At 46.3% G+C, this 13,414-nt stretch overlaps 1 protein-coding gene across 4 annotated transcripts in view; it reads right to left on the minus strand.

Moving 5' to 3' along the window:
* The window catches only part of LOC126542394 (uncharacterized), a 71,018-nt gene that overhangs the window by 18,692 nt on the left and 38,912 nt on the right, over window positions 1-13,414 (minus strand). The window contains exon 1 of one of the 4 annotated variants that reach the window (XM_050189448.2): window positions 10,748-11,041. The exons of the other annotated variants lie outside the window; for them this stretch is intronic. Coding sequence (XP_050045405.1) covers window positions 10,748-10,831 — 84 coding nt within the window. The 5' untranslated portion in view covers window positions 10,832-11,041. Of the gene's footprint in view, window positions 1-10,747; window positions 11,042-13,414 lie in introns of those variants that run through there. 4 annotated transcript variants of the gene reach the window in all.

The raw sequence follows: 13,414 nt of genomic DNA on the forward strand, positions 1-13,414 counted from the left end.
TGTTTCTGGCGTAATCTGTATTCACGCTGATACTCTGCATTCCTGCGTTTCCGTTCTTCTTCACTGAATGGCAACGGTCGTCTTGGCGCCATTGCGGTAAATGCGACAGCGTTGAGGCGACGCGAACTGCTGCGGAAGGCGGCCAACGTGAACTGATGAGGCAAGCTAACTACCGCAGGTGGCGGCGCCACGTGTGCTGGTGGTGGCGCAACCGACCGCCCCGTTCCAAAGGGGACGCTCATAACATCCATCCATCCATAACGTTCCGATGCGAAGCCACTGCTGCTTCACAGTTCTGCGTTGTGCGTGCCCGACTGTACACGTCATGTGGTCACAGAGACGCGCTCGTGCCACTGCTCGCGCGATCGTCGTCGTCTTCTTCCACAACTGGCTGGCTCTATCTTGAAAGCGATCGTTTTACGCGAAGGAGGGACGGACGGACAGTTTTCTCGTTGGGTGACCATAGAAATGCTTACGCATTAAAAAAGAAAAAGAATAATAAGGGCTTTTGCCGCCATGGTATATAACGAGAGTGTGTACACGTCGGAAGTAAGATTTCACCCTGACCACAAAGATCTTAGCAAACATCTGCGACTTAGCGGTATCACTCATCACAGACCAGCGAAGATGGCGCATTTTCCCGCCAAAGATGACGCCATCATTACGCACCGAGCACACTGGACATACCGCGACACGTGCTGTTCACGTACGTGATCTCTCCTCCTCCGCTGCTACTTAGTTAGTGCGCCCCTCACTGGTTAACGTACTTAGTCATATATTTTCGAATTGATGAAGCGATTTTCAGTGCTCAAATCGGCGCGCGCCGGAATTTGATTATACCTGTGCAGAGTTTCAGCTCAATAATGTGTAGCCACCATCCGTCACTTCGTCTTGCCTCGACGTGGCGGGAGTTGCCCCTGCTCTATTTATGGAACCGAGGTGGTTTCCCAACAAATGCTTGTTAGTCTGCCCATAGCGATAGTATTTAAAATGATTAATGTCGCCCCATTGCATGGCGTTTTAGTGAGCTCTGCCTTGTCATTTCCTTGTGCCTCTATCCTAATAAGTCCAAGTGGACGTTGTGCAATGTTCCCTGTGCACCAGCTAGGTTACATTACAATCTGACCTGTTTAGCTCTCATATACACGTTCATAGTTTTAGGCTGTCCGTGTTCCGTGCAGTGCGTTACAATTTTAGCGCTACATTGATAACTTCTTGCAACCCACCTGATTATCCAAAATCTTTGAAACTTCTTTTTTGTTTAAATGAAAATAAAGGAAAGAATACATGGGATGCACGTGACGACAGTTCCGGCTTACAGAGTGAGCGAGCGCCATATTTAAGAACGGGCGTGCTGCGCGCGCGCACAGCACGCCCACACACACACACGCACGCCCACACACACACACGCACGCCCACACACACACGCACACACACGCGCGCGCACACACACACACACACACACACACACACACACACACGCACGCACGCACACACACGCACGCACGCACGCACACACACACACACACGCACGCACACACACACGCACACGCACGCCCACACACGCACACGCACGCAAGAAGCAACGTCTAGGTCCAAAAATGTACAGCACACAGTCCTGTACACACACCAACATATAGAAAAGGTGAAGGCAAGTCGCACCACACAGACTCGTACACATACGCGCATGCCTTCACAAACACACACACGAGGCCGCGATGCAGTCTGTGATGAGCAGCAGGTAAACAGATGAACAGGTAAGGAATACACACTGATGAAATGATGCACGCACTAAGACATGAAAGTCGAAAGTGAGCGTCAGCATATAATACAAAAGAGTGTGACACATAATAAAGAAGAGCAAATCCGACTTATTGCACTACCAACTACCAACATTGAACTTGAAAAGTGCTAATGGCCCAAATGCTTTTGTCACGCGTTTTTGTATTTATCTGTCTTAAAGCAAATAAATTGAAATTGAATTGAAAATTGTTGCCTTACAATTGGCGTGGACAGTTTTTTGCGCATACTTTCTTGTGCTTATCGTTTTTCCAGACGCGAAACGCGATTATCAGTTTCGCTGTAAGGGAAAGGAGGTGTATAGAGAGACGCAGTGGCGTAGCAACAGGGGCGGGGGGGGGAAGGGCCGTGGGCCCCAGGTGCAAGGGGTCAGGGGAGGGGGAGGGGGAGGGGGTGTCATATACGTCTGAAGACACCCGGAAATTGTCGATAATCTCGCCTTCCTCGACTACACCCGGGGGGGGGGGGGGGGGGTGCGGGGGGTGACGGAAGACCTATGGGCCCCGGGTGCCAGACGACCTAGCTACGCCACTAGAGAGACCGTACTGGGTATGACATGCGTCGCGGAGAGAATGGGAGCTCGTTGCTGCATCCAATCTCTTCAAATCACTGCAACCTTGCGATTTCTTAGTCTATTCCGTCTATCCTTCAGCTGCGAAGGTGATAAAGGAGATGTCAATTCCGGTACCATTGGAGTCAGCACAATAGGCCGGCACTGTCTTATCGTTCGTCTGCGATGTCACGCCTCCACTCAGGCACTCAAGGGCTTATATCGCCTTTTTTTTAACGAAATGAAGCTGGCCTTATTGTCAGATATATTGACGTGTAATCGTGCAATGGCCACAGTAAAGGCGCGAGTGTTTCAGACGGGGATTCTTTTCTGGACACAGTCAAATTTCGCCATAGCGTCAAATTAATTGTGCAAAAATGGCGACGTTTTGCGCCAATCAGAAAGGACATAGGGGCGCTGTGGGCCAACCGTAGCTGACAAGATATGGCAAATTCGGCAATTGGTGGACTCCAAAACATGGTGTGTATGACGCATTTCCGGCTCCCTAATCGCTTGCGGCGCACGCGAGTAGCAAAAGCATGGCCTTCAAGGTCGGCTTCTGTTGTCCAGAGAAAGTCGTTGCTGGAGCTTGGAATTGTGACTCTGTCCAGACTAGTGCTTCTGGGCTAGCTGGTTTGCACTCAACGTATACCGAACAGCGCAGTCGACGTGTCGCACGATACGAACAGTACAAATTGTATAGCGCTAAATTCTTAGGGACGGTGCTCGTCTCAAGAACTTCACGCTTAATACTAGCTAACATGTCTCATCAACAAGACCGAAGCTGTACACCCTTGCAAAGCACAGATATTCGCCGACACAACGCATCTGTCTTGTTCGTATCACTTGCCCAGTTATCTGAGCTGTTCGCCATGTTCTCAGTAAAGACAGCTTCGGGGTTGAAGTCTACGACGGAAATATACCGCAAAGCCAGCTGAGTGATATGATACTATTGATTTCCGTCCCAAATGATTAGCGCGACTTTTTGCATGACCGTACTTGGTCCTGCGAAGATATACATATCAGTTCAGCGATATATGAAGCGGGCCTCTGACTACAGAGGGATAAATTCCAAGAATCGAGTGGCACTATAAGAGCCAGCAATGCAAGTAGTACTAAACGTGAAAGTAATGAACGAATACTAATAAAAGCCAGAATCTTGAACGCTTGAGCAGTAAGGCTAGCAGAATCGCGGTTAACGAATGTGGCTCTAAAACTGACAGGGCTTGTGTAATTTGGTAACTCGTGGCAAAACGAGCACGAGGCGGAAGACGCAGAGACACAGGAAGAAAGACACGCGATGCTGACCTTATTGGAAGTCAGAGTCGCATGTGTCTTCCTTTGTTTGTGCCCGTCTTTGGCAATGTGCTCATTTTGATGTTATACTTGAAGATAGAAAAAAGAAATGAAAGCAGGCGATAGTATAATAAATGTGAGCAAAATATGAATAGCTGTCTTCAACAGTAATGTGGCTGTTTCGACTTGTTATGGTACAACATATTGATGAATCGCAGCGCCGATCGATCATACACAATAATCAACAGAAGAAACGAGACGACAGACGAGCTCGTCTGTCGTCTGTTAATTCTTGTGTATGATCGGCGCTGCGATTCATCAATACGTCTTCTCTAACTTGTTTAAAAATATTAATTTGTAATCGAGATGTTGCTGTCGAAATGGGGGCGCCTTATACCGACGGGTTACTGGTTAATTTCAGCCAACTGGCGCCCCTTAACATGCACAACATCTGCAGGCTTGGAGTGACGCCTGTCACCGGCAAAAGATGCCGAGAGCGAGTGGGGCTATGCTAATCCAGGTACAACCAAATTAGGAAGGCCCACTAAGCTTCAACAAGACACTCCCTAACCAGAACGGGAATTAGCCTCCCTGGTGCAGTATTCGGCCACTCCCTCCCCAAATGACTCCTCAGTCCCCAGCAGCTGCGGAGCACCTGACCAAGGCGGCGGTCAGACCTGTAACGCAGCAGAGGGTGCTAAGAATCTCTGGGTCTGGACAGGCCGCCAATGGAAACTGACCCTTGCAACGTTTAACACCCGAATCCTCTCGAGTGAGGCTAGCTTAGCAAGACTCTTTGAGGAAGTATCAGACATTGTTTGGGATATCATCGGCCTTAGTGAGATTAGAGGAGCTGGTGAGGTTTATACATTGCTGAATAACGGACATGTCCTCTGCTATAGAGGTCTCCCAGATAAGAAGCAATATGGGGTAGGATTCCTAATCCATAAGGACATAGTGGGCAACATTGACGAATTCTACAGCATTGATGAGAGGGTATCTGTAGTCGTAATCAAAATTAATGAGAGGTATAGATTAAAGGTAGTACAAGCCTACGCTCCAACATCCAGTCACGATGATGAGGAAGTAGATCAGTTTTATGAAGATGTTTAATTACCGATGAGAAAAGTGCAAACTCAGTATACTGTAGTAATGGGCGACTTCAATGCAAAAGTGGGGAAAAAGCAGGCTGGTAAACAAGCAATTGGCAACTATGGCGTCGATTCTAGGAACGCTAGAGGAGAGATGCTGGTAGAATTTGCAGAAAGGAATAAACTTCGAATAATAAACACCTTTTTCAGGAAGCGTAGCAGCAGAAAGTGGACCTGGAAAAGCCCCAATGGTGAAACAAGAAATGAAATTGATTTCATACTTTCTGCCGATCCCAGCATAGTGCAGGACGTAAAGTGATAGGTAGGGTAAAGTGCAGTGATCATAGGTTAGTGAGGGCTAGGATTCACTTCAATTTGAACAGAGAAAGAATAAAATTGGTTACACAAAACAGGTCAAGTTAGAGGCAGTAAGGGTAAAAGCAGACAAATTTAGGCTGGTACTTGCAAACAAATATGCAGCCTTAGAACAGAGAGATGATAATGATGACATAGAGGTAATTAATGAAACCGTAACGAGGCTGGCTTCAGAGGCAGCAATTGAACTGGGAGGCAAGGCACCGAGGCAACCAGTAGGCAAGCTCTCCCAAGTAACAAAGGACCTAATAAAGAAACGACAAAGAATGAAAGTGTCGAACTCAAGAGATAAGATAGAATTTGCGGAACTGTCAAAACTGATCAACAAAGCGAAAATAAGTGATATTCGAAATTGTAACGTGAGAAAGACTGAAGAAGCCGTAAAATATGGGCGCAGCCTGAAATCAATGAGAAGAAAGCTTGGCATAGTAGAAACCGAGATGTATGCACTGAAATATAAGCAGGGTAATATCATCAGCAATCTCGAAGGTATAGTAAAAGCAGTGGAAGAATTCTATACTGACCTGTGCAATACCTAGAGGAGTCAGGATACCTCCATTAGAAACAGTAATGAACAGGATACAGAAACTCCTCCTATAACTAGCGATGAGGTCAGAAGGGCCTTGCAAGACATGAAACGAGGAAGAGCGGCAGGAGAAGATGGAATAACAGTCGATTTAATCAAAGATGGAGGAGACATAATGCTTGAAAAACTCGCGGATCTTCAAAAAATACAAAATGTCTATCGACTACAAGGGTCCCAGAAAACTGGAAGAATGCAAACATTATACTAATCCATAAAAAGGGAGACGTTAAAGAATTGAAAAATTATAGGCCCATTAGCTTACTCCAAGTATTAAATAAAATATTTACGAAGATAATCTCCAATAGAATAAGGGCATCACTGGACTTTAGTCAACCAAGGGAACAGGATGGCTTCAGGAAGGAATACTCTACAATGGATCACATCCACTTCATTAATCAGGCTATCGAGAAATCCGCAGAGTACAATAAGCCTCTCTATATGGCTTTCATAGATTACGAAAAAGACATTTAATTGATTCAGTAGAGATACCAGCAGTCATAGAGGCATTACGTAATCAAGGAGCACAGAACGCTTACGTAAATACCTTGGAAAATATCTACAGACGTTCTACAGCTACCTTAATTCTACACAAGAAAAGCAGGAAGGTACCTATAAAGAAAGGGATCAGACAGGGAAACAATATCTCCAATGCTGTTCACTGCGTGCTTGGAAGAACTATTCAAGCTATCAAACTGGGAAGGCTTAGGAGTAAGGATCGACGGCGAATATCTCATCAACCTTCGATTTGTCGATGACATTGTTCTATTCAGCAACAGTGTAGACGAGTTACAACAAATGATTGAGGACCTTAACAAAGAAAGTGTAAGAGTTGGGTTGAAGATTAATATGCAGAAGACAAAGAAAATGATGAATAGCCGCGCAAAGGAACAAGAGTTCAGGATCGCCAGTCAGCCTCTAGAGTCTGTGAAGGAGTACGTTTACCTAGGTCCATTATTTACAGGGAACCCTGATCATGAGAAGGAAATTCATCTAAGAATAAAAATGGATTGGATCGCATACGGCAGACATTGTCAGCTCCTGACTAGAAGCTTACCATATTATCAATGAAAAGGAAGGTTTACAATCAGTGCATTTTACCAGTGCTGACATATGGAGCAGAGACTTGGAGACTGACACAGAAGCTTGAGAACAAGTTAAGGACCGCGCAAAGAGCGATGGAACGAAGATTGCTAGTCATAACGTTAAGAGACAGAAAGATAACGGTTTGAATCAGAGAGCAAACGGGTATATAGACGATATTCCAATTGGCATCAAGAGAAAAAAATGGAGCTGAGCAGATAATCTAATGCGCCGGTTAGATAACCGCTGGACCATTAGGGTTACAGAATGGGCACCATGAGAAGGAAAACGCAATCGAGGACGACGAAAGACTAGGTGGAGCGATAAAATTAGAAAATTCGCGGGCGCTAGTTGGAATCGGTTGGCGCAGGACAGGGGTAATTGGAGATCGCAGGGAAGAGGCCTTCGTCCTGCAGTGCACATAAAACAGGCTGTTGCTGCTGCTGCTAGCTGCTGCTGGTACTGTTGCTGATGGTGATGATGAACATGTACCGTGATTTAAAGGGACACTAAAGTGAAAAATGATTTCTTCTGCATCAGTAAATTACCGTTCTACAACATCAAAAACACCACTGTTACAACGATAAGACGTTTGGTAAGCCAGAAAAAGCGCAAGAACGAAATACGGGTGGCGTACACCTGGGGGCTGTGACGTCTTGGATTTTGATGGCATCTTCTAAGGCCTACTAATGATATATAGTGGTACAGATGAACTACATTGTGTTCTAAAGGAGCCAAATATTAAACATGGCAAGTTTCGAAAACCTTTATTCATCCAACGCTGCCCAAATGCGAAAACATACTGTGGAATCCCTGACGTCACGCTGACGTACCGGCGTTGGGGTTACGGCGCGAAATTCAAATACTGATACTTGGACCTTCATTTTCTCATCTAATAATCAAACTATTTTATTTGAAATGACTGCCTGCAGGATTCTCAAACAATGCTTGATTAGTCTAAACTTATTTATTGTTTCGCTTTAGTGTCCCTTTAAGAGCAAGAATATCTTGTATTCTGGCTCCATCACAAGGCGCTAACCACGGCTGAGGACTGAAAGCTGTGTCACCGGGGCTCAGAAGGAATAGAACGGGCCTATATAGGAGCCGTCACGGCAATGCGGCAACGGCACGGAGCATTTGTTGCGAGTCGCAGTGCTTTATTCTCAGCTGCACTGATGTTATAGGAGTTCAAGCTCTAACCCCGTCTTCGCGACCTTCTAAGCGAGGAATTCCCGGTTTGGGGGAGTCGTTGCAGGCAAATCTTACTCGGTGTCGCACAGGCTACGCAGCACCTCACCCCTGAAAAAATGCGGCTAGCCGCCAGAATTTGAAGATATAATCGACGTTGTCCGTATCCTTTCCGACGCTGTCTTGCCAACAGTGACTGAGCAAACGTAACACTCTGAGACTTAACCGAACAGTGAACTGTCACTGCACAATCTGAGACTGACTGAGCCAGGGTGCCATTACGTGAGCTTTGTATATGATTCGCACTTAACCGCGGTTAAACGGCCGCAGTGGTTCGTTCCCCTTTCTCTTTTTCTTGTCTTTTCATCTTTTTCTATTTTGTCGTAGTTAATAAAGAATGTCGCTTAATAATTCCTGCTCCTGGCCCTCCCCCTTAACTCCGGGTATCTGCCTTGCTTGAGAAGAGGAAGACTCTTTTTTTTTTTGCTATCTCTATTGAGATAGCAAGGTATACCTTTTGGTACTGTAGCCTATTTATCTTTCATTTATTTAAACATCCAATTACAACATTTAAACTAATAACTCTAATTATACGTCACTTTTTTTCTTTTATAAATTCACTTTCCCTTCGTGTCCCCTCACATGTCGTGAATTCATGGCCTGTACGTATGTCATCCGTAGTGGGTTGCGCCTTTCCCTTGTGACCGCCCAACTTGCATCACGCCGCGTTGTATAATAAAATTAGCACGTTAACTCAAGCTGCTCTGCTCGATTCGAGAAGTCGACACTCGGCGAGCAACGTTATACCCGCTGCCCTGTTCGAAGGTAAGCGACGATTTGCTTAATTGCGTGGATGGTAATTTCCGGCACATTTGCAGCGGCAGGCTCGCAGTGCGTTTTTTTTAAATTTATTTGTGAGAGGGAGAGGGATGAATTTATTACAGCAAGGCAGAGAGGTCGGTCCGAGTTACATCTACATTTACGAATGTACCTTTATATAGTCTAGCTTGCCGCTCTTGAAACCGGCGTAAGCTCCATGCCCTGTCGGAAGAGTTTCGCACCGCGAGGTGTACTGTCGTGTTGAAATTCAAGCCCGAATACGAAAAATGTAGCTCCTTCTTGAGGCCTAACATAAAGGTGCAATTATAGTTTTATAGTCGAATTTCTAATCGGCTCTAATCGCTCGATTTAATACACAACCACTATGTCAAGCCCAACCTTGAATTTACGTTTGCTGTTATCAGATTATCCCTAATCTGGTTTAATTCGTTTTTGACAGTGCATCACGGTATTCGATACACCATTTTTAATACGGTCGATTTCGCGTGCAATTTAAGTAACACGTCGAAAAAGGAATACCGATGCTAGCGCTGTAATTTTGAGGCGTTGCTCTGTTTAGCGTATTTTGCGGTCTGGTGGCAGAAATGACAGCTGCTGGCATTTCTCAGAGGACACCGCAGTCACCTCTTCCTAAACGCTTACAATGCCCACAATTCGCTCACGGCCTTCACCTAAGGCATATGTATCTCTTACGCACTGCTTTCGCCCGGCCATCGATAGACAGCGCTGACCCATTCTAGCCAGCCTTTAGCTGGGTATGCATGCTCTGACCCATGACGTCATGTAGAGGACCAGCGAGAAGCGAGCAAAGACGCTCATGTCGTTGTTGTTGCCTAGGTATTTTTCAAACTATGCGGACTATGTCGATGGTACCACGGATTACTGACGAGGATATCCCTGGTACCATCTATCGACTAAAAACAACACGAGAAATGAAAGTGCCCGGTCGTGAAAGAATGAGGGCGATCGTGGAGAGGAAGAGGTGCTATTTTCTGCAACCTATAGGGAGCACGTGGCTCAGCGCCTAAAGCTCGGGGTGGAATCACGGCCGGTTGTTGAGATTAGCATCGTCTCAACAGAGAAGCAAGTGATCAAAGTTCGTTCCAAGTCACAATACCGCGGCAACTCATATATAAGGAACTATGCTTGTCATTTAGCGATGTGGCATAAATGTAAATCCTCAAACTCCTTGGGTGCGCACTGAAAAGTGAATATAACGCCAGTGTTTGTATGCGTACTATGTAAACAACTTGATTTAAATGAGTTCCGCAACGCGATGCGAAGGAACTTTCGAGAAAGAAAAAAATTGTAATTCACGCTCTGATGAAAACCCGTACGGTTCCCTCGAAACGTAAAATTCGCTGACAGGAAAGTTGGCGAAGTCTGTATATTTAAGAAGATTGCTTTTTGTTGCGACCTGCTACAAGAGATGACAGGAGACGAACTGCCTAATTTAAACATCTTCGCTATACATAGCCGTACTTACAGCTCGGCGTTCTGCGCCTCACTCGACTCCAGTCGATAGTTCGGAGCATTTTAGCCGTGAGTTGCCGAACACTTTGTCGAGCGTCAATGGCAAAAAGTGTCTCACAAATGTCACATTTTTCCTCGACAACTTACTGAGCGGTGACGTGTCACATACTCGAAACTTCTTCCTTTCAACGTAGGAAAATTTACTCACATGTAAAAGATGATTTTTTTTTTTTCAAGTATAGCTCCAAACGAAAAAGGAATACGCCCATCGAAGAGTTGCATATCAGATAACGACGCGAGCACTGAAAACATTGGCGAATTCGGCAAATCGCGCCGCTGCTCACCGCGCGGAGCGCCCTGCGGTGCGACCATGATCGGATGAAACAGCGCGTCGGTGCGCCCAGGTGCGCACCGGTGCGATTTGCCGAAGTCGCCATAAGACGCTGTGTAGCGCACCGTTGCACTTACTTCTTTCTGCATCCAACTCTTTGCCGAGTTCATCACCTCCTCGGAGGACCTGCAATAGCTCATCCTGCGCAACTGACTGGTCATGACGACGACTGAACCAGGCGGCACGAAGCAGAGTTACTAGCAGGCGTATCAAGCGATCTCGACTCGAGCCGTGCGTACACTGTTTTGTGACGACGTGCGGTGATGGTTTCGACCGTTCTCCGGCAGTGTCGGGACGTAGAGGGGCGCCGGCACGCTCTGAGAAGAGGCGGGACAGGCTACCGTCCCCTATACCGCGATTACTCGCTCCACTTCCTGTTTGGTGCATCACCATGGCAACGCCTGGTGGATCGGCACGTCTCGCGTCCGTTGCCGCCGGTCGTGATCTGAAAGCCAAGCTGAATGGTGCGCCGGGATTGAGTAAAATAATAGCAGGCTGGAACCGAGAGCCAGTAGAAATGGCTCTCAGTGATGACTTTCTGGCACCCCATACACGTCCTGTACAGGATATACCTGCGCGACGTGTGCACGTTACGGCATCACGGTTTTCTCGCGTGGTGAGGAGGAGAATGTTGCTAATTTTGGAAAGAAGCAGCAGGCTTACAAAAAAAGGGGGTGTGTCTGCGCATGCCCGCCGGTTAATTGTTGCTTCGTCTGGGAGAGCATGACCTCAGTAGTGGTTGCCGGCTTGCGTAGTGATTAATACTGATGTCGCGAAATTCAGGGTTTTCGCTGCCGCTCTGGGTCCTTTCAGCTCGTCATCTGGCTTTATCCGCTGTTATAACGTCTTTCTAACCATCCGCTGTTCTGGCCTCATGGTGTGTCGTTCGGTAAATGAAGCATGCGTTTATCTTATTCTTCATCCTCTACATTTGAGGGAGAGCTGTACCTATATCCTTATCGAGGTAGCCTTGTCCTTGGGAACGCGAACACCACAAGGTGGCTTGGAATATGACGTTATGCGCGTTCCTCATGGTAGTGGCAACTGGAAAGACCAGCTCCTCTGAAATTGCTCATCTATCAGGCAAAATGCACGCCAAAGGTGGCGCATATATATCATAACGTCTCCCGCGCACCGCTACAGCGCTACTACAAATCTTTTACATGCGTCGTCTGGCTTTGTAGCGTTTTATCTCGCGCACTTTTCTTGGAGTCATTCATTTATCTCTTTATTAGTAATTGAGAAAACACACTGTTCGTGTGATTTTGGCACTTTACTAAATAATACATGTATGAAAGAAGGTTTGTGAAGCTGGCTGCACAGCGTCGCGAGGCGTTATGCCAGAAAGCCGCACCCTATGCCTGGGAGGGTCGAGCAGATGTGTGGTGTTGACTGGAGGGTGGGGGGCGACATTCGCCTGGGCCCGGACACCGTTGCTGTCTGATCCTGGGCAGGTGGTGTCGTCCCTCACAAGCTTGGAATGACTGAGCCGAATCCTGCTTATAGCTTCGGAGAACGAAAGAAAAAGAAAGAAAAAGAAAGAAAGAAAGAAAGAAAGAAAGAAAGAAAGAAAGAAAGGAAGTAAGAAAGAAGTTCGTTGAACCGTGTTGCTGGCGACAGAACAAAGTCGAAAGGAAAGGAAAGGCGACGTACTAGCGAGGATTGTACGAGGGCGCCCAGGAGCCACCTGAACGGTCATACAACCACTATGTAGGGACTGAGGTTAGCCTGATTGCACTGGACCAAAAGCGAAGGCCCTAGATAAAATGGGAGCAACTTGAAGGTCTAGTATGATGCAGCTGAGGTAGGAAGTGGATGAACACATATAGATCAGGCGCGCTTATCCCCCCCCCCCGCCCCCACTGAACTGTTTCTGGGTGTTGTGGAAACGATGCACCCGGAAAATCTTCCCATACATGGTTAGGAGGAGGAAAGAAAGAGAGAAGGCAGGGATGTTAACCGTAAATGCGTGTGGTTGGCTACCCTACTCTGGGTGACGGGAAAAGAGGAATAGAAAACCCTTACACGATTAACAACATTAAAGACAAAGATGATGGGACAAGGTGAACGACATTTAAAACACTGTATTGTGTTTTTTGCATTTTCTTTACTGTTCATTATTCGTCCATACTCCACCTCACCAGCCGGGGAGGAGCTAGACTACAGCTTTCATAAAGTTATTTAAGTTTGCAATATGTAGCACGCCAACATCAATGTAAACAAATACATTAGACACATGTGTGTGGCGTAGGGTACTTTTGTTGCCTTGTGCAAACTCAATATTCAAAAAAAAGTTATTGCTATAACTGACCTCTGCACAGGCTATAACTGACCTCTGCACAGGCTATAACTGACCATTGCACAGACTTGTGCATTACGGCTGAAGCCTCAACAGTTAAAAAGATAAACCGAAACCGAATTGAAGATGCCAGCTTTGCTTGAATGCTAACATTTCTTTCTTTGCTTTTTTTTAAAGAGTATTGCTTAGCTGTAAGTGTAGGTATTTAAACAAGCTGTTTTTGTGCCCTTCAAAGTCGACTATGTATCATTTCAGTGCTTGCTTCCCTTTTGTTAGCCCCAATTGGCAACAGGCAAAAGTATTACTATATATAGCTCCTTGGCCGGACACCATTTCAACAGATTGAGCCATCAAGGCTCTCTCAAAATTTTTCACTAACGCGGGCTTGGCTTCAAGGCTTGTGAACGGGCCCTTCGGAAATGAGCGTGAATAAAGTCGCGCCCTG

The sequence above is a fragment of the Dermacentor andersoni genome, chromosome 2 (genome assembly GCF_023375885.2).
Source record: "Dermacentor andersoni chromosome 2, qqDerAnde1_hic_scaffold, whole genome shotgun sequence".
Taxonomy (NCBI): Eukaryota; Metazoa; Arthropoda; class Arachnida; order Ixodida; family Ixodidae; genus Dermacentor; species Dermacentor andersoni.